General features: G+C 44.7%; 1 protein-coding gene across 1 annotated transcript in view; it reads right to left on the bottom strand.

Moving 5' to 3' along the window:
• Positions 1-18,729, bottom strand: part of Rrp5 (Ribosomal RNA Processing 5) — a 118,800-nt gene that overhangs the window by 66,316 nt on the left and 33,755 nt on the right. The window contains exons 14-17 of the mRNA XM_050194252.2: positions 6,822-7,010; positions 3,078-3,152; positions 2,901-2,996; positions 1,334-1,544 (exon numbers count right to left, since the gene is read on the bottom strand). Of these exons, the coding sequence (XP_050050209.2) occupies positions 1,334-1,544; positions 2,901-2,996; positions 3,078-3,152; positions 6,822-7,010 (571 nt within the window). The remainder of the gene's footprint in view (positions 1-1,333; positions 1,545-2,900; positions 2,997-3,077; positions 3,153-6,821; positions 7,011-18,729) is intronic.

Genomic DNA, 18,729 nt, shown 5'->3' with positions numbered 1-18,729 from the left:
CGACTCCACAGGAGGGTGTGACGATTGACTAGGTGATTGACCATAGACCGGGCTTTTAAAAACGGGCGCTTCAGTTGAGACAAGGGCAGTTGTTTGAGTGCAACCTGGGCAGACACTTTGCTGCGAAATGAACGATTTTCTCCACTAGACGCTGGCTCTTCCTTCGAGTTGCCAGTGTGCACTCAAGCCATCGAGGGGTGCCATCACAAACCACGCAGAACAATGGTATTCCATCCCTAACTCATAGGTTGACACTTATCAGTCTTTGCATGATGTTGTGTCTATAATGATGCTACATAAATCATAACGCAGCTTTAATCTCCCCCAGCAACCGCTTGCACCTTTCTTTCGTAAGCCGCAAGTGAGCTACTTTGAGTGCTTTTCTACTACTTCCAGCATGGAAAGCAAGTATCACTCACGTGTCTTTTAGCACTCTTATGCTTATTCATTTAGAGCACCACAGCATTGCGATGTGGGCCTAAGGTTAGCACGCACTGGATTACCCGCTTATGATCTGCGCTGCCTTTTCATTACACCGGTGCACTTGTCGTGCATGACTTTAAGAACTACAGGATACTGAACGCTCCGGATGGCACAGATAAGTACTGTTATGATAGACCTGTCAGGTGTGAGAAGCATTCAAACGGGCTTCTCCAAGTCAACATAATTGCCGTCTTCTCCGAAATCGACGCCACCTCATTCTTTACGAGCTGACACAAAAGGATATAAGCAAAAACTGAACATCAAGACGACGTCCCGCTTTTACCCAAGCTGACACCAAAGATGGGCAAAAGGGAAAGACAGGCTCCTGTTTTACCTGAGCTGACACAAAAGAATAGAAGAAAATCCAGAGGTCAAGACGACGTCACGGTTTTTCCCGAGCTGACACCAAGGATGGACAAAAGGGCAACACCGGCTCCGGTGGAAGACAGCGACGATGGCTAGACCGCCAGAGGTTATTCAAGGTCATGCTGGCCCACGTGTGAATAAGAACCGCTCGAGACTCAGATGAGAATCACATCCACGCACCAATGAAGTGAATACAACATTTTACACTTTTCTTTATCCTCACTATGCCCGGCTTCGTCATCGTTTCCTGATTCCTGCAGTGAAGACTCACCTCACCCAGTCTAATTATATCAGTATATCTGGGTAGAACTCCTCTGCAACACATCACTTGAGGAAACTGAGGGTGAATGAGCTGTGAGTGCGGCTTCAATAAAAAATACTAGTATATAGTATTTGTTCACACACCCATATTAATAATGTTTTATGTAACATGATCATGCTTGTTGTACAAAAGTTTACAGAAAAATATGAAAAAGCTACTCACGCTCCAATCTTGAGAGAAGTTCCTCATCAGTAAGTTGTGCTGCGAGGCACTCCATGGTGCTACCAAAGTTTTTTTCACCACAACTCCTCATGCTTGTGCTTAACCAGACCTGCTGTTTTTCAGAATCCACTTTGGTCACCCTGGCTACCAGGCACTGGCCAATCACAAACCCTGACTTGGATGCATCACTAAGAAATTCATCTGCAACATCCTGCGTGACCACAGAGACAAAAGAGGAATGCAACCACAGAGCCATATTATCAAGGTTAAAATGCAGAACCAATTTTACATCATTCTCCTTTTAGGTAACGAGTAATGACAGTGACAATGTAATCAAGAAAGGCAAATATTGGTGGGGCCACATACCTATAACCTTTTAGGAAACAACATGGAGCATGTGGAGGCATTTTGCATGAACAGTTTCTAAAGAAATACAGATACCATCCATGCAAATATCTTAAGATTACAAATCATGCTGTAAGCAGCTAGATTACCTTTAATATACTTTAAACAATTTAATATATGCACTTTAATATGTGCATCACAGTTGAGCATATATTCAAGTTTTCACAGCACAACCTTCATAAACTTTCCCCAACGTAACTTTTGGCAATCTATAAAGTACAGTAACAAATGATTTATGTACGAGACCCTAGGTTAAACCACTCAATTACTGTGAGTGAGCAGTCATACTACATTCCCAAGATTATGACAATGGCTTATAAGAACTGTTTGCATATTTTTGCGTCCAATATGCACGCATGAAAACAGTAGATGGCGCAGGGAAAAAGAGACCCTTTATTTGAGGTGAACATGTGCCCATGCCCCTCTCCCCCACCACACACACACAAAGGAGGTGGGGCAGCTGCTCAGCGGCAAGCATTTCTGTTATGGACAGCAATCAGAATACATGACATCAGACAATCATACATCAGACAACTACATGCAGCTAACTTTTAAAACGTGACATGGAGCACCCTACCACCTGCCGACTAAAAACTGTAAACCTTGACAAGCTGTGCTTACCATGCATTAGTTACAAACAGTCATGGGTTATTATAACGGATGGAAAAACTCATACCATAAGTGCATTTGCAAATAAAAGAACAGCAAAAATAATTCAGCATAAACACACATGGAAATATTACTGAAGCAACTTTCTGCTTGCTGCGCAATACTGTTATACGAAGGACAAAAAAGATACAGACACACATGCGCACACATGTGTGCCTGTCTCTCTTTTGTCCTTCGTATAACAGTATAGCGCGGCAAGCAGAAAGATGCCATACCAACTAGCCCTAGTCAAAGCTTTATTGTACTGAAGCAAGCACACATTCTAAAACTATCATAGTCTGCATAAAACATTATTAACATCAGCGCACTTCTGCAGATGTGATTAAAAATTAAACTAAATGCTGGTCTTTTGACCTGGCAACACCAAGTTAAAAACCCTTCAAATCATACCAGGCAACTATGCTTATGATAAAAAGTTAGCGTGCAGTCACAATCCTTGACATTTGCCAAACTGCAGCAAAATTAATTTCTAGATTTCTCATATGCTACGTACCTTGAGTGGAACAAAGCCTCGGATGCCTGCAGGCAGCTCTAGGAGCATACCATGCCTCACAAAGGCTAACAGGACACCAAACACAAGAGTACCTGGCTGAAACAAAAAATTGCAGTTTAGTACACACAGTGCAGTGAACTACTAACACACATGCACACAGTTTCTAGAAGTACCCACCTCCATATCTTCAAAGCAAGAAACAAGCAACTCCCTCTGAGCTGCATTCACAAGGGATGTTTTCCGTGACACCACCTGTAAGCTTTCAGTTAAGGAAACCTTAAATATAATAGCACAGCATTCGGGGAAAACACGGCGAAGGCAGGGGATGGAAATTCGTGACGATGTGAAAAAGGAGGACAGAGTGAAAACAGGAGCCTGCTTTCACCATGTTCTCGTTTTGCTCAGCACAGCATTCACTGACGTTTGTCCAGTAACCTGTGTAATAAAAATAATGGCAACAAAATGTCTAAAAGAAACTCGAGTGCTTACAGTGAAATGAAATATACCGTATTTACATGAATCTAATGCACACCTTTTTTCTGAAAAAAAAAAGGGGGGGGGTCCGGAAATTGGCTATGCGTTCAAATGGATATGAAACTGTGTTCACGGCATTGGCAACAGCCTATGATCAGACGCAGCACCATTGCCATGACAAAATGGCGGCAGAGCTTTTCTTGAAGGTTGCTGTGGGTTCTCACTTTATGCTCAACTACGATCACTTTCGGAGATACAATCACTTTCGCAAGATTCTGCATGACTCAGCATCAAATGCATTGGCATAGATGGTCACCAGCATTTCTGGCACTGTGCCAAGCTTGCTATCTGCACAGAGTGCCAGGAACGTTCTCGGATGCATATTAGAACAAGTCCGATGCAAAGTCACGTAAAATCTAGTGAAAGTGATAACAGTGTCTCTAAAAGTGATTGCTCAAGAATACCACTTTGTGTGCTTGGCATATGTCACCAATGAAGCACAAATGGTGATGACGATGCACCACTTTCATTATGAAAGCTCATTTAAATACATATTCTTCAGTGAAGGTAAATTCTGCATGTCTCGTTTTTTCTGATCGTGAATGTGGGGGCATGCTATATTTTTCTTTTATAAATCAGGCTCATTACATTCAGGTGCATGTTACATTTAGGTGTACTGTTATTTTTTCACTTTAGGCCCGCTAAAGTTGGCTGCGCATTCAATTCGAGAGTGCGTTAGAATCATGCCAAATATGGTATATATATAAACCATAGCCACCCCTGTGACACGTGTTTAAAAAGTTACAAAATTGTAAATCACACTCCTAAAAGCTTGACTTAAAGGGCCTCTATACAGGCCCCCATCAGAAGCTTTCGTTATACACTGGAAGTTGTATAACGTTGCCTAAGAAGCATTCTAGCAAAATAATTTTTAAAAAGGACTTAGTAAACAGCAAAGTCAGAAGCAAATGAAATGCTGCCAAGTATACATTAAACCCTTATTATATTGAAATCACTTTATTCAAAGTTTCTTGTGATCCCTACAGCAGTGCATGCATTTTAGAGCTGAATATTTGAAGTGCGCTAGCACCTGGCTCCGTTTTTCACTATGTGCAGAGTTAGGAAATCTGCATCAGATTGCTCCGTACAGCATACCCAATGAGCCTTTGTGTCTTGTAGCAATTTAACCAAGGAGCACTACAAAGGTCACTCTACCCCATGGTGGCAGCTCTTTGGAATTAACTGGATCAAGTAACAATAATCAACAGATGAAACAGCTGTTCACAGGCATCAGCAAAATTTCACCACTGTCACATTATCGATATCAAGTATTCGGCATTGCCTCAATATGCGTCTCACGAGCTCCCACACTCCTGGAGTGTATGTCTCATATTACTACAACTCATATAACCACTCCACTTTTAACGAAATACAATTTATAACACATGTACTGATGACTTCATTATAGTGAGGGTTTATGTAATAATGGAAGCAGGCGAGCTATCCTCCACACAGCAGTGCATTTCTCCCATTGCTGCAACACCAGCAAGCAACATTCATTCCTTGTTTTCTCTTACAAGGGAGCAAAAGGCCTACGGTTCACATCAGGTTCACATCAAAGGTTCACATCATGAAGCTCTGCTGTGAAGGCTCTTACTTTTTCCTACCAACAGCCACCATTTCCCAAAGAACATGTGACAAAATGCACTCAATCGCACCTACTTCATAGCAAAACTGCAAAGCAGTCAAACACCACTACACGAATGCCTTCAGTTTACAGCAAGCAATAAAAACCACCAGCAAGCCTGCATTCATGCAGTTGCCTTCCAGGCATCAGGTAGACTGCCATTACTTCTCTATGTCATACCCATACATCAACTGCTACTAGTCAGCCCCACCCATATCACACTTCAATTTCCTTACGGGACACTCCCTCACCACAGCCAGATCATGGACATCTACTGCACACAATTTTCTTTTTTTCCTGCTGATATACTGACAGTATATGTTTTATACTTGCACTCCTAGTTTCCAGCCTAAACAGGTGGCAGGCTGGGGCTGTTTTGATACATTATTTGGAATATCAATGAAGATGCAATTACCTAGCTGGTGCCTTTGAGACACATAATAAAAGATGTAGGAGGAGGAGGAAAGAAAGAGAGAAGGCAGGGGTGTTAACCAGGAATGTGTCTTGTTCGCTACCCTACGCTGGGGGATGGGGAAAGGGGGAATAGAAAGATGAGATAGATAGATGACAGATGTAATTTTGAGATAAAATGGCAATTACTACAAAAGAAAAGCATAATACCAAAATTCAGTTTTTCAAATTCTGCACAGCTCTGGTAGACAAATTTCCAAGTATATTTTCATATTTTTGCCATTGAGGAACAGTAAAAGTTCTTGAAGCTTACTAAGTTTAATCTATGGTTCTTTTAGAATACAATATAGTCCATCTTTACTGATAAATAATTAACTAGGCACTAGCAAATGCTGTCAAAATCCATGATGTCACAACATGCTGGTGTGGGAGCTTCCAAGGCAGCATTGCCACCAGTCTTTCATTTTGGCATCTTTTCTGGCTTACCAAGCCTCCTCTCAGAATGGCTTTTTTGATATTTCAGAAAGGTGATTTATTAATACAGGTCAACTTATTTTTCTCTTTAGTGTCCCTTAAATATACAAGGTACATCAATAGCAAAATCCAAAGAAGTACTGAGCCACTGACAGCTAGCAAATTTTGGCAAAGCTTATTCTAAAATATGACAGCTTTATTTTAAATCTTATTTCTAAGCACCAAACATAATTAGGAATATGAATACAGGACAAAGTGCCACAAAGGAACTCTGCACTTTCCAACTTCAAAAATTACGAGCATCAGTCTGCCTAGATCTTCTTGAGAAAATAGATTGTTGCACAACGCTAGAATATCAATAAAGGGAAGAAGGGTGATTTACTAATGTAGCTCAAGTTATTTGTCTCTATAGCGTCCCTTTAACAGAGTAAATTCAAAAGGAATGCAGTCTGATGGAAGGAGTTAAGAAAGTACAAGCCAATTATTGTAACCTTCCCAGGACCCTAGAGTGGAGGTACTATAATGAAAAATTACCTTCCTTATCAAAGTGCGTCTTAATAGACACAAATGGCAAGTATCATATTTAAATTACTTATCACTTCAATATTTTTTATCAGTATCATGGTACAATTTCAAAGTACCTTTATCGAGCCCTGGTTGTTAGCACCAATACTGCATGGTAATGCTCAAGTTGCGAGAGAGAGAACGCAAGAAACACTTCGAGTGTCCATTATTCATGGACTCTACTCAATGAAGTGCTGAGTAAAGAGACTCAACACAGCAGCCACTACAAAACATTTGTGTCAACACAACCAATCAAAGAGGACAAGAAAGGTAAAAGCATTTGTAAAACAATTTCAAACAAGCAAGGATACAAGATTCCCTGAGGAGTTGAAAATAACAAGGTTGGTGAGATTGGTCCCTTCTGCAAGCAGTCGATGAAGATGTGCACAGTGTGGCTCAAAATCTGACAGGTGCTCCCTGGGAAGAGATGCGCATTCTCCTGAGCGAAGTTGCACAGTGAAGCCATCTTTTACCCTTGCTTTAATGCTACCAGAGACAACCTGCAAGAACAAAAGGCCGTACACTGCACATCAATGACGAGGGAGAAATTGAGATATAGTAAAACAAGGATCCTTGAACGATGTGTTCTCTACTATAAACTTTCTGCATGGGGCAATTGTATTATATGTGATGTGTATTGTTGCAGAGGACATTCTCTTCTTGGAAGGTTTAAAGGATTAGGCTAGTCAATGTCTCAATATTTTTTTTTATTACGAGGTACAATTTAAGTCAAAATGACCTTCATAAATGAAAATAATGACATTTCTTAAACACTGCAATTAGTTTAGATGCCATCCTCAGCTTATGCCCATTATTCCATAGTCCAATGAAGAATACAGAAAAACCAAGATATAATAAACTTCAATATAACAAAATTCTCAACATAACAAGGTCTTGAACCTTTCATAACTTCTTGTCCATAGAATTCCATGTACAGTCAAACCTCACTATAGGCACGTTGCGAACGTAGTTCCCGCGCCTACAAGGGCGCCCCTCGCGGCGGCGAGCGCGGAACCGGCAGGATACGACCGGCCCGCTTGCGTTCGGAAAGCCTGTCTGCGCACTGTTTCGCGCGTAGCTGTTGCCTTTTCTGAGCAATGGCGAAATGCAACACGAGCTGTTGCGTAGTGGGCTGCAACAGTACGTACACCAACTCACGAGGAACAAAGTTTTACAGGTTTCCAAGCCAACCGTATGAAGCGGGACGGCGTCAACACTGGATAGCGCTCGTCCGACGGCATAAGTTGTTTTATGTTCCGGCGTTATGCCAAGCGCGTTAACGCTGCATTCTTTGCTTTTACAGCAATGATGGCAGCAACGGGACACCTGCAGTGCGTACCATGATATGCAGCAAACAAACTAGTTTGTTCCCACACTGTACCGTAGTAAAGCAGTGGAACTCTTTCCCAATCCTCTCCCATTCAAAGAGCGCTAGGGCTTGCTGAGTGATTTGAGGAGGGATTGCAGCTGTTTGAGCTGGCATACACCCTTCTGCGCCCAGCATATCAACTAGGGGGCAGTTGAGATCACCAAAATTTTGGACGGCGTGGTTTATTGGAACCTCCTTTGCACGCACTGGAAAATCGCAACATAAGAGTATCGCACTTCCAGTAACTTGGGCGAAAATATTTTCCCAGCTTAGTCTAACACAACTGGTAAGCTCCTCCCCTTTCTTTGTGTTTGGGGAGAGCAACGTTAAAATAGTTCGGGTAGGTCTTACGAGTCGTTCGTACGCCCCACGTTCTTGGATGAGATGTTTTGGATTCGTATTTGCCGTCCTGTATGTACAGGGAAACTACCGCGGCGTCCTTGCATTTTCCTGCGATGCCAGCACGGCAATCGCAGCTCCCCGCTAGGATTTGTCTGCTGTCGCCAATCTTCAAGAATCAATGTCGCCTATAATTTCATGCGTCCACACCGTAGATAACGAAGTAACTTACGCTGAGCTTCACGCATCTCGCTGGTGCGTTGTTTTTTGTTTGCGGAATACACCTGGCAGTCACTTCCGATCAGTGCGAGTTCAACACTTCCCTCACATCGTAGACGTGCCCCACTTCAAGTAGACGACTTCCTTTCTCTAAATTCTTTTCACGAAAAAATCTGTGGAGATCTTGTAATTCCCGAAACCCGGTTAAAATTAATATCGGCACGCTGTTTCACGTCATCGCTACCGTTTGACAGGGCGCCAAACACGCAGCGCGGGCTGCTGACGCCGTGAGTAATCCTACCGCATTCGCGCAACTATTCGTCAGATGGCGCTAGGGGTCGGAAAAGCAGGGCGCCGCCTAGCACTTGCAACGTGCCCATAACGAAAATTGATAAAACCAAATAACAGATATAACGAAGTAAGTGAACTTCCCCTTGAAATCCCCATAAAGATTAATATTGCAGAACACACAATAATGAATATAACAAAGCAATCTTGCCTCCCCCTTCAACTTTGTAATAACGAGGTGTTACTGTGTTTTAAACCTCAATACAACGAAGTGTGTTTATACACGATTTCAATATAACTAAATTTAACTGCCGCCGCAAATGTATAACAGAGGCAATAAAAAGAAGCTGCCATGGATGCAGATGGTTGTTGAATTACATGCGGCTCCTTGCAACGCACCTCTCAAATCGCACGCTGCACGACAGAGATCAGCAGCCGCCGAAGTGGAGCAACAATTCCCTCTTGCCGCCATGTTTCGTATAAAGTCAAAAGTGTGATAATAGAGAGGTCTCTGGTATTCCGGTGAATGCAGGGGGACGGGATGTTCTGCCGGATGGGCGAAGGCATAAACATGAGAAGCCTGCAGAGTGCAGCCACCTGGTGGCACAGAGCTCGACCATCCAAACACAAAGTTAGTAGAGCAGTAACCAAGCATATTCTATTTTGCTCCGAGTGTAAATTTTCGGCGGCAGCGTAACCTTACACTTGGTTAAAGCCATATTAGCTCTGTGTTTGGCTGGTTGAGCTCTGCGCCACCAGGTGGCTGCAACGTGCAGGCCCCTCACGTTTACGCCTCTGCTCACCCAGCAAGACTCCCAGCCCGCCTGTGTTAACCAGAATACCGCACATGCTAAATCTCTCTAATATCCTATCACGCCCCATGCGCCATATGCTGTGGCTGCCAGGGAAAGCTTGCAAGGATGAGCCGAGAAGGATGGTGGATTGATGCGCGCAGTCTTCCCATGCGAGCACGGGGAGAGGGGCATGTGAGCGCACATCTGTTCCTCTAGCATGGCCATGGCTGCGCTTGTCTGTCAGTGCGCCCCATCTTGGAGGTAATCTGATGTGGTCCCAAAGGCTGGGCAGGCCGAGAAGGCCATTATTCTATGTGCGGTGTCTTTCCTAGCGTTTAGTTCTACATTTCCCATAACGCAGTTTCGTAGACGTATTCAACCAAGATGCAAGTGAAGCGCTCGCTCCCCTCTGCCTGTGCTCTTCTTGATAGCATCGTCCCAATGTGTGGCCAACCTTATCAGCCACGGTGGCAGAGTGGACGTGAGAGCTTTGCTTTGTGCTGCCAATCTGAAGATTTCGCCGACATGGCATGTAACAGGGGCGGGACTGCCCAAAGTAATTTTGGAGCAATTTGGAGCAGATAAAATTTCATTTTGAAGCAGGTCGGAGCAGGACAATCTGAATTTTGGTGCAATAATGGGAATATGGAATATGGCAGCACACTTTGAAACCACGATGAAACAGAATAAACCAACACGAGCGCTATACTGCAACTGTCTTAAGCAATGCCTTAAGCTGAATTTTGAAGCAGATTACACTGATACTGAAACTGTCTAGTGCATGCAAATTTTGGTTATAGTGCCTGCATATTTTTAATTAGTGATAGCAATCGCAAAAAACTGCATTCTGTAATAGTGAGTCTGACATTTTGAAAAGTATCCCAAGGCATTTTTTATAAATAGATTTTTCTTTAACAACTCGACAGTGTGGGTGAAGTGCCTGGAAATGCGCCTCACCAAAAGACCGTATGGAGAAGCCAGCGTTATGAACTACTGTGGTTTATGGCAATAACAATTATATGGACACTCAAGGCGCATTTTGCAGGCGTCGTCAGCGTCACCGTGATGTTCCGTCCAAGCGTGATAACAACATCGCTGTGCGCCGTATGCTGCACGTGTGAGTGAAAGCGTGCGATGGTGAGCCAACAATGGCAGCTCAATATAGCACGCACAAGCAACGAAAGCTGGGAGAAAGTGTGTTGTCTTCCATTGGGCGCAAGGCACTAGGGGTAGGGGAGGCGTTCTACTCCGATGGCTGCTGCACATGGCACGGCCGCAGAGGCCCTATCTTGAAAGCGATCTGCGATGGGGACAGTGCATGCGTCGAGTGCTGATAGCTTCGTGTGAGCTGTGTTTTCGCAGTTTAGGTTACATTGAGGCAAAAGGCAGCACGAAAGTCAATTCGTCCACTGCTAGCACCGCGCTTCCTCACTCCAGTGTTTTGACCACAAGTGCGGGTGGTGATCGAGCAAGATGTGTTCACGTTTGCGTACGCGTGCATTACACCATTTTTGTTTTAATTTAGTTAGTACGCAAATAATTACAAGTTTATATGACCAATAAAGCTATCCTTATTTCGTATAGATTGCAATCTATGTTTTGTCAAGGTGAAACTATGATTTTTTAAAGCCATTTTTACATACTAGACCAAGACGATTCCAAAGCACCTAATGCTTAGCTTTCTGGTCTAACGTAAAGCTATTCCAATCTGTTTTTATTCCAAATCTGCCATTAGCACATTGTGATAGGTCAAAATGGCTCAGGCCTTGCCCATATGGACACAAAAACAGACTGTAATAGATTTACGTTATACTGGCCCTGCACTCTTAGGCAAAGGTACACCTTTTGGGGTGTATGTCTGCCACACAACAATAATCGTCATCTGCCTTGCTTGCATCTGCTACTTTCCTGTTGGGAATGCTACATCATGCTGATAATGCACATGCCGTTCGTTACTGGGAAGTACCGGGCTCACCGTGTTAGAGAAAGGAAATGCGGACAAGACAGATGACGATTATTGTTGTGTGGCAAAAGGGTGGAATCTTGCTTAAAGGGCCCCTGAAACGGTTCTGACAAATTTTGTAGACCTGTAGGGTACAGCTAAAGTTAATCATTCGCACCACAATTTATGTGAAACGTCTTAAATTAAGTGGGCACATGGGTTGTGGAGATTATTTCCTGCATCTTATGGCCAAATCTGTGAAAATAAACAAGCTTACTTAGTTTCTCGTGCTGATTTCAAATATGCAATAATTTTTCTTGTAGGTCCATCAGTTCAGGAGATTGACAGTGCTGCCACTCTATTGTTTCCGGAGACAATGAAAAAAAAAACTGCTCAGCAGAAAGTGAATATTATTGCATAGCTAGACACTATAATGTGCAATAACTGCAATGCTACAAAAAGTTTTCAAATGAAATTCTAATTAGCCATTCTGCAGGTGATCAAAATTCTTTCCTTGTCCTAAGGCTGCCACACCAGAAGAAAATTAATACTAAAATGGAAATATACATGCGCACAAATTTGAAATTCTGCTCTCAGCACTTTGTAATATGCAGATTAGGTTTTCTGCTAAAGAAAGAATTATTGCTCTAGCTGTTATAGATCATGAGATGTCACTGCGACAGTCTGGTGAAGCGACCCAAAAACACGTGTTGAGATAAGTGAGAAAACATGCAAAACCCCTATATTATTTACAAATTTACAGCTGGAACAGCTCAGTAGTTCTTTCATTATGTCCTTCGAGACCCTTGCATTGCCTGCATTGAACTTTATTACTGGCTCTTCCACAGCAGCCTCCACCATGAACAAAGAAGCGTGCCGGTCTTCTGGCGCCAGTGCCCATCGAATGCAAGCTTTCGTTGTTATTTTGCGTTTTACCACGCTGGCAACGTTGCAGCAGTTTCTTGTCTGAAAGATCATATACGGGACGTAAAGCCTGAAGCACATGAGGAGTAAGCTTTCGAGGATGTTTTGGAACCAGCTCACCCTTGGCCACTGCAGCATTTTGCTTGCACCAGGAGTTTGGGCCTGATGGACAAAGAGTGTGATTAGCCACATCATCGTTTGATGTAATGTGATGATATGTGGTCATCAGTGCATTTTGAGTGGCATCTACATCTCTTTGTGGGTCTTAGTATGAGGTTAACTTGGAGATCAAGTCTGCTGCCAAGTGGCCCTTTCCACCAAGACTCTCATGTCCAGGGCCTCTGTGTTTTGCAACCAAGTTGCGCAAAGCCATCCCCATGCGCTTTTGCCCATGATTCACGCAGTCCTCTTTTTCAATTGTGATATAACCATACACTTCATCATCTTGTAAAGCGAGATAACTGCGGCTGTCCCCGTCACAAAGTACCGTTGCACACCGCAGATTGTGCCGCTCCAATGATCGCCTGAAAAGGATGAGGGCAGCTTCCACCTCCATCTCCCCGGCTTTCTTATTAGTGTTGTTCTGACACTTGCGGCCATTCTTCCAGGCTCCATAGGAAGGGTCACTCTCCTTATGCCCCGACTCGCACCCAGCAGAGAAATTGCTCAATACAACAAAGTCGAGCACAAGTCCGCTGAACAACTCGATCACGGTGCCGACACCAATATGGGACGTATGACCGCGGGTCATCCATGACCCGTCATACGACACCGCGATGTTTCCGGTATGACCCACGTTCAGTTCGGCGTAAAGTTCGCGAACCAACCACGCGCAGTCGCTTGTCAGATTACAAGCCGCGCGATCGGCCGCTGGCGTCAACTTCGTCTTCAGGTAGCTCTGCCACGTTTTCGTGTGAAGAGCCCGATGGCTGATGCCCATCAACGAGAAAACGACATTGAACATGGTCTGTCGGTTCCCCATTGCCTGCCTGGCACGTGTAGCCAAAACGTTCACAGCAAAGGGTTTCATTCATTCAGCACTGTGAATGCGCGGCGAGCTCCACACCGACGCAATCTCCACAGTTTGTGCACATAAAACGCAGCTTCACAGCGAGTCCGTATTCCCGTTCGTCTCGGACGATTTCTAAGGCACCATTGCAGATATTGCAGTTTGCGAACGTTACGGCACTCAAGTCCACAATCGCAAACGTAGTCCCATCAGGCAGGCTAAGTGCATCGTCAGTACTGTCACCCACGAACTCGCGTTTCCTCTCCGTCGCTGGAGCGGAAGACAACTCCGATAGCTTTGCTTTGGCTTTCGCTTCCTCCTCCTCCAGCTCGAAGGGCTGCCAGTAGATCATATCTTGCCATACGCGAGCGTTGATCGAAGGGTTCGTGGCAGACACACTTGTCACAATATCCACAGCAGCCGATGCGGTCATTAGGCCTGCCATTGCTGCATCGACAATTTCGGAATCGGACGCTGGGGTTGTGGCGTCCTGGGCGGTTTGCAGTGTCGAGCAGCGTTTTTTGAAGTTTTCGATGAGTGTCCGTCGCACTTTTTTCACATCAAACTTGTGCCGTGTCCGAAATTAACGCTCCGTTTCAGACATCGCGTCCTGCTTGGGGCAAGATGGCGCGCTTCAATGCGCAGCTCCAAGCGCGGAGCAGACGATGGCCATGCAGTTCCGCCAATCGGGAGGCAAGCTCAAGTCACATGCCCCGAGTAACAAATAGGAGGGCATTCTAGTACCTTCTTTTGCCGCGCATTTTCTAAGTTGCCAATGGCTGAATGGGGCCCGTTCTGGTGCGAATTTGAAGGGAAAAGTCGGCTCTTTCAAATGAGACCAAGATGTCCGTGCTAGCACACGTGGAAGAGCAGGCGTGCGTTTCGGAAAATGTGCCGTTTCAGCGCAAGTTCCGGCTGAAATTCAGCTAGTACATGTCATATAAGGCGTCACTGCGGCTAAAATATTGATGTTATCGGTACGAAATTAACAATGTAGATGCAATAATAGCTGTACATTCTAAAAATGCAATAAAAAAAAATCTAGTTTTGTCGCGATTTTTGGTCGCCACAACCCGTGTCCCCCCTTAAAGGGCCACTAAAGGCTACTCTGAAGTCAAGTTAATTGAATTGAATTATGGGGTTTTACGTGCCAAAACCACTTTCTGATTATGAGGCACACCGTAGTGGGGGACTCCGGAAATTTGGACCACCTGGGGATCTTTAACGTGCACTTAAATCTAAGAACACGGGTGTTTTCGCATTTCGCCCCCATCGAAATGCGGCCGCCGGAAGTCAAGTTAAAGTGATAAAGCAATGCTCTAGAATGTTTAAGGCGTCAATATAATCGCGAACAATTCTTTAGTAACCGAGAAATTGAAATAAATGCGTGACATGATTTGAGACCACCCAGCGACGTTCCGGTACTAGCCTGATGACGAAGGCACTCCTCATCATAATTTATGTCACTAGTACTCAACTACTCGTATTAAAAAAATCATTTCATTAGGTTATAAGACGGAAGAAAATGCTACTTGTCTACTTCTGTACGATTCTAACAAAAAATAACATTTTGACGTTACCCTTCAGTAGTATGGGTGGTCGAAAGGTTTCGTTTTCGCTCGACTCTGCGCGCTCGACTCTGCGCTGCGCGCGCTTTGGAGTTTCAGTTGTTTCGTTATCGCGTCGTGCTGTGCTGGTTCTGCTGGCTCGCGGAACTTGCATTTGGAAAAAGCAGAGAGAATGACACGTCCATGTGATGTCGTGTGATGCACAAACGGTCCACGGAACTTGGCCGAGGGCAGTTGCAGCAGCGAATCCAACGTTACTTATCACTGTGTGCCAACAAGTGAACCTCTCCGTTCGAAGTGGTTAAGTGCTGTACCTCTGCCACAGCGCATTGGCAAAGAGCCGAAAAATCGCATAGTGTGCTCGCTGCACTTTCGTCCAGAGGATTAGGAGTTCAACAATGACTTAAGTCGTGTGGAGTGCCTTTCAAAGCAATGCTTTCCCGCAGCGCTGTTCCGTCGGTCTTGCTTGCATTCTACGAAGCGCAAGAACAACTGCAGGTCGAAGATGGGGCAGTGAGTGCAGCATTTCGTTTTCACGAAGAAAAAGCTACAAATGTGCGAATATGCACAGCCATGACATACAGTTGCTGTCGTAGTACGCAATGACGCCGGCAGAGCCAGTCCTCAGCGGTAGGTCACATTCATCAGTGCTTAAATCACTGAAGTCGAGCCCAGCATCGTGAGCCAATGTGTTGTTGTCAGGGTCCTCCATTGCAACGAGCGTCAAAATTGGCGTAATAAAATAAAGAACCAGGTTATCGTCGCATGCTTTCCCTTCCGCTGACCACCATAGTTCTGCTTTCGCGCTGCTGTCGGCTCTGTCCTGGCTGTTTCTGGCCGTGCTTTGCGTTTTGTGCAGAAAAACCGTAGCGCCGTCTGCGGGCGCCGTTTTACTCACCAACGGCGCAACGTCACTATGAGACCATGACATCACCACTCCTCGATCGGAGGGCAGACGATTTGAACTCCACTAGAGGTACGCGGACGTTTCAGAACGCATTTTCTCTTAAAATAAGTCTCTTCTTTGCATGAAACAAGTGTTTCGAGGTTTCTGGGATGGTATTTCAACAGTCCACATTGACTTAATATTAACCTTTAGTGTCCCTTTAAGAGAGCTACGGACCATTACAAGTTACCTTCCTCCATAGTCATGCATTTTCTGCTCAACTTCTTCGCCGAGTGATCGGGGCTAAGCTCCGCCTTCACTGGCTCTGCGTCATGATGGCACATCGTGTCGTCGACTTCCGGTTCTCTAGGAGCAAGCGCGCAAAGCCTCTCCAAACTCTCCGCCAGCTGCGCAGTCGACCGCAAGCGAGAGCTATCGAAGCAGCGTGCGTTGCAAGCATTCTGCAGCAGCGCCGAACGTGTCTGGTATTCCTGTAACCACAGGCTAACCGGGCGTTTCGACAGAACGGCGGAGGCATAAACTCAAGCTGATGAAGGAACTTTAGCGTAGACGTACGTGAGCTGCCTGATCGGTCTCCATGGTCCAGCCACCCGTTGGCGCAGAGCTTAACCAGCCAAACAAAGAGCTAATATTGCTCTAACCAAGTGTGAAACATCTTAAACATTTACAAAAACGTGTCAACGATTACACTCCTGTGAAAAATTTACACCAGCAGCAAAGAATACATTTTGTTACTGCTACTGTGTGTGGTTTAGCTCTGTGCCACCAGGTGGCTGCACCGTGCAGACCATTCACATTTGCCCTTCTGCTCATCCCGTGAAACGACACGCAAGGGGACACGGCCAGGCCCTGTGCCCTTGTGCTTGCGTTTACTCTAATACCGGCCTCGTGAAATGCTATTGCATTAGTAATCTTCCGGTGTAAAGTGATGGTCACAAACGCACAAATCCTGGCGCCGATCGGATAGCGGAAGTCCGATGCGCTGCAGCCAGTCCGCTCGTCTGATGCCTTGCAGAGGGACACGATGTCGCAGCTTGACATATTGCCAGTCGCTACGTATGCAATCCACAATGCAACAAAGTCACATCATAGTGCTCGCCAAAAGACTGAGACCGACTCTGACGGCGGAGCTCTCATCAAAATGGAGCGCATTGTAATGCAAGCAGACGACGCTTGCTGTGTGCCGGAAGTGCTTAAGTGTAGTGAGAAATTGTTCTTGTGCACTATATTTCTGTTACTTTCTCTTTATAGAAACAAATTAACTAACATTCCAACTATTACGAACATCGTTTGTTGACCATAAAGGTGGAAAAACTATAGATGACGTGCCCTGGGCAGCCAATCTGAAAGCTCGCCCACCTGACGTCAATTGGGTGATTTATGTCATATGGGTAGGGGCGGCTGAAAATTCTGCCAAGCAGTGCGCTGCGATCGACAGCGATGTACATTTTTAAAACCTTATAATAATTTACACGCTTTATGCAGAGCACTTGGATGCGTGAATTAATGATCAGAAGGACCTACTCTTATGACTCAGTATGTTTCTAGAAAATCGTCAAAATCGTTCCAGGGTCCCTTTAAGAGTGTGGGGATAGACACACCTGCCCACTGAACCCGCTGCAGCACGTGCCTCCCTAATATCTAGTTCGTTTGCAGTGCCCTCAGTCTACTTTTCATTGTTTTGTGCTTCAGCGAGCCATGGCTACCTGGACTGAGGAGGCCACCCACCTTTGGGCACAAGAAGCCTGGTCTCACAATAAAGTTTATTTCTCTCTCAGCTAGACAGCACCGCGCCGCTTGGCCCGCTCAACCATATTAGAATACACTAAATACAGCTGCCCCGCTCCTCCAACAGCAGCGATGACAGCCAGGAGTGGCCGCGCACGCGCCAGGAACTTGCCGGAAGCACCAAAAAGTCGTGTTATAAGTAGAAAATTATGAGAAACTGCGTGGGAGGTGCCATCGCGCCGGGTGCGGAATGTGAACGACTGCACTTTTTCTCGGAGAATGAATCTGTTCGCCGTTGGCGGCCAGTGCTGGAGCACATATGCCGAAGCCGTTCTGGAGCAACATGGCGCAATTTCAGTCACTTTTCTGTGTTTGGCGCAGGAATTTTCATCTGTATCAAAATGGTGCAATTGGCACAGGAGTCCCACCCCCTGCATGAAACCATATCTTTGATGATCCCCTCTCAAGCTCAACAAAATTAATTTTAATTCTCAACGAAATTTTTTTTCCCAGATGCCGGATAATTCAGAAAACTTTACAGCCACTTTCACGTAAGAAAAATTTGTCGGCAACTGTTTAGCATAATAGGTCAAATTTCAATACAATGAAATTTCTCTCTAACAAATTAAAGTGCCAATTTTACCAACTTTGTCATATTAAGGTAATAGTGTACCTTTAATTAGCTATATAATTATTTTGACCTATAACAAAAATAATTCACAAATAAAGCTTGAAAAATTGAACAAGACTGTGTATTTTCATTGAATTCGGTCTAAAAGAAAGAAATAGTAAGCCTAATTGCCATGTCCCCCCTTAACTGTATATAGATGGCACTCTGCCAATCTGCAGGCTGTAGCTTGAACAATGAGCCAAAACAATCACTTGATAGGCAACAAGGCTAACATAAGTCGACCTATTTAAGGAGGCAACTCACAGAATCAAGTAAGCTTACATAAAATCTAGGCCAATAATGCCCGGGATAATGCATTCAGACACTCATGATCCTCCCTTGTCTGCATATACTATTGACCCTGCTATCATAACAAACCTAAACTGATGGATGAGTGTGTGTTGTGTTGGAAGTTGTACTCACATCTGCGCTACATACTCATTATTACTCAGGTGCGAGCAT

Source organism: Dermacentor andersoni, chromosome 1 (genome assembly GCF_023375885.2).
Source record: "Dermacentor andersoni chromosome 1, qqDerAnde1_hic_scaffold, whole genome shotgun sequence".
In the NCBI taxonomy this organism is placed as follows: Eukaryota; Metazoa; Arthropoda; class Arachnida; order Ixodida; family Ixodidae; genus Dermacentor; species Dermacentor andersoni.
The sequence above is the reverse complement of the archived record's forward strand: the minus strand, read 5'-3'. Positions and strand labels throughout refer to the sequence as shown.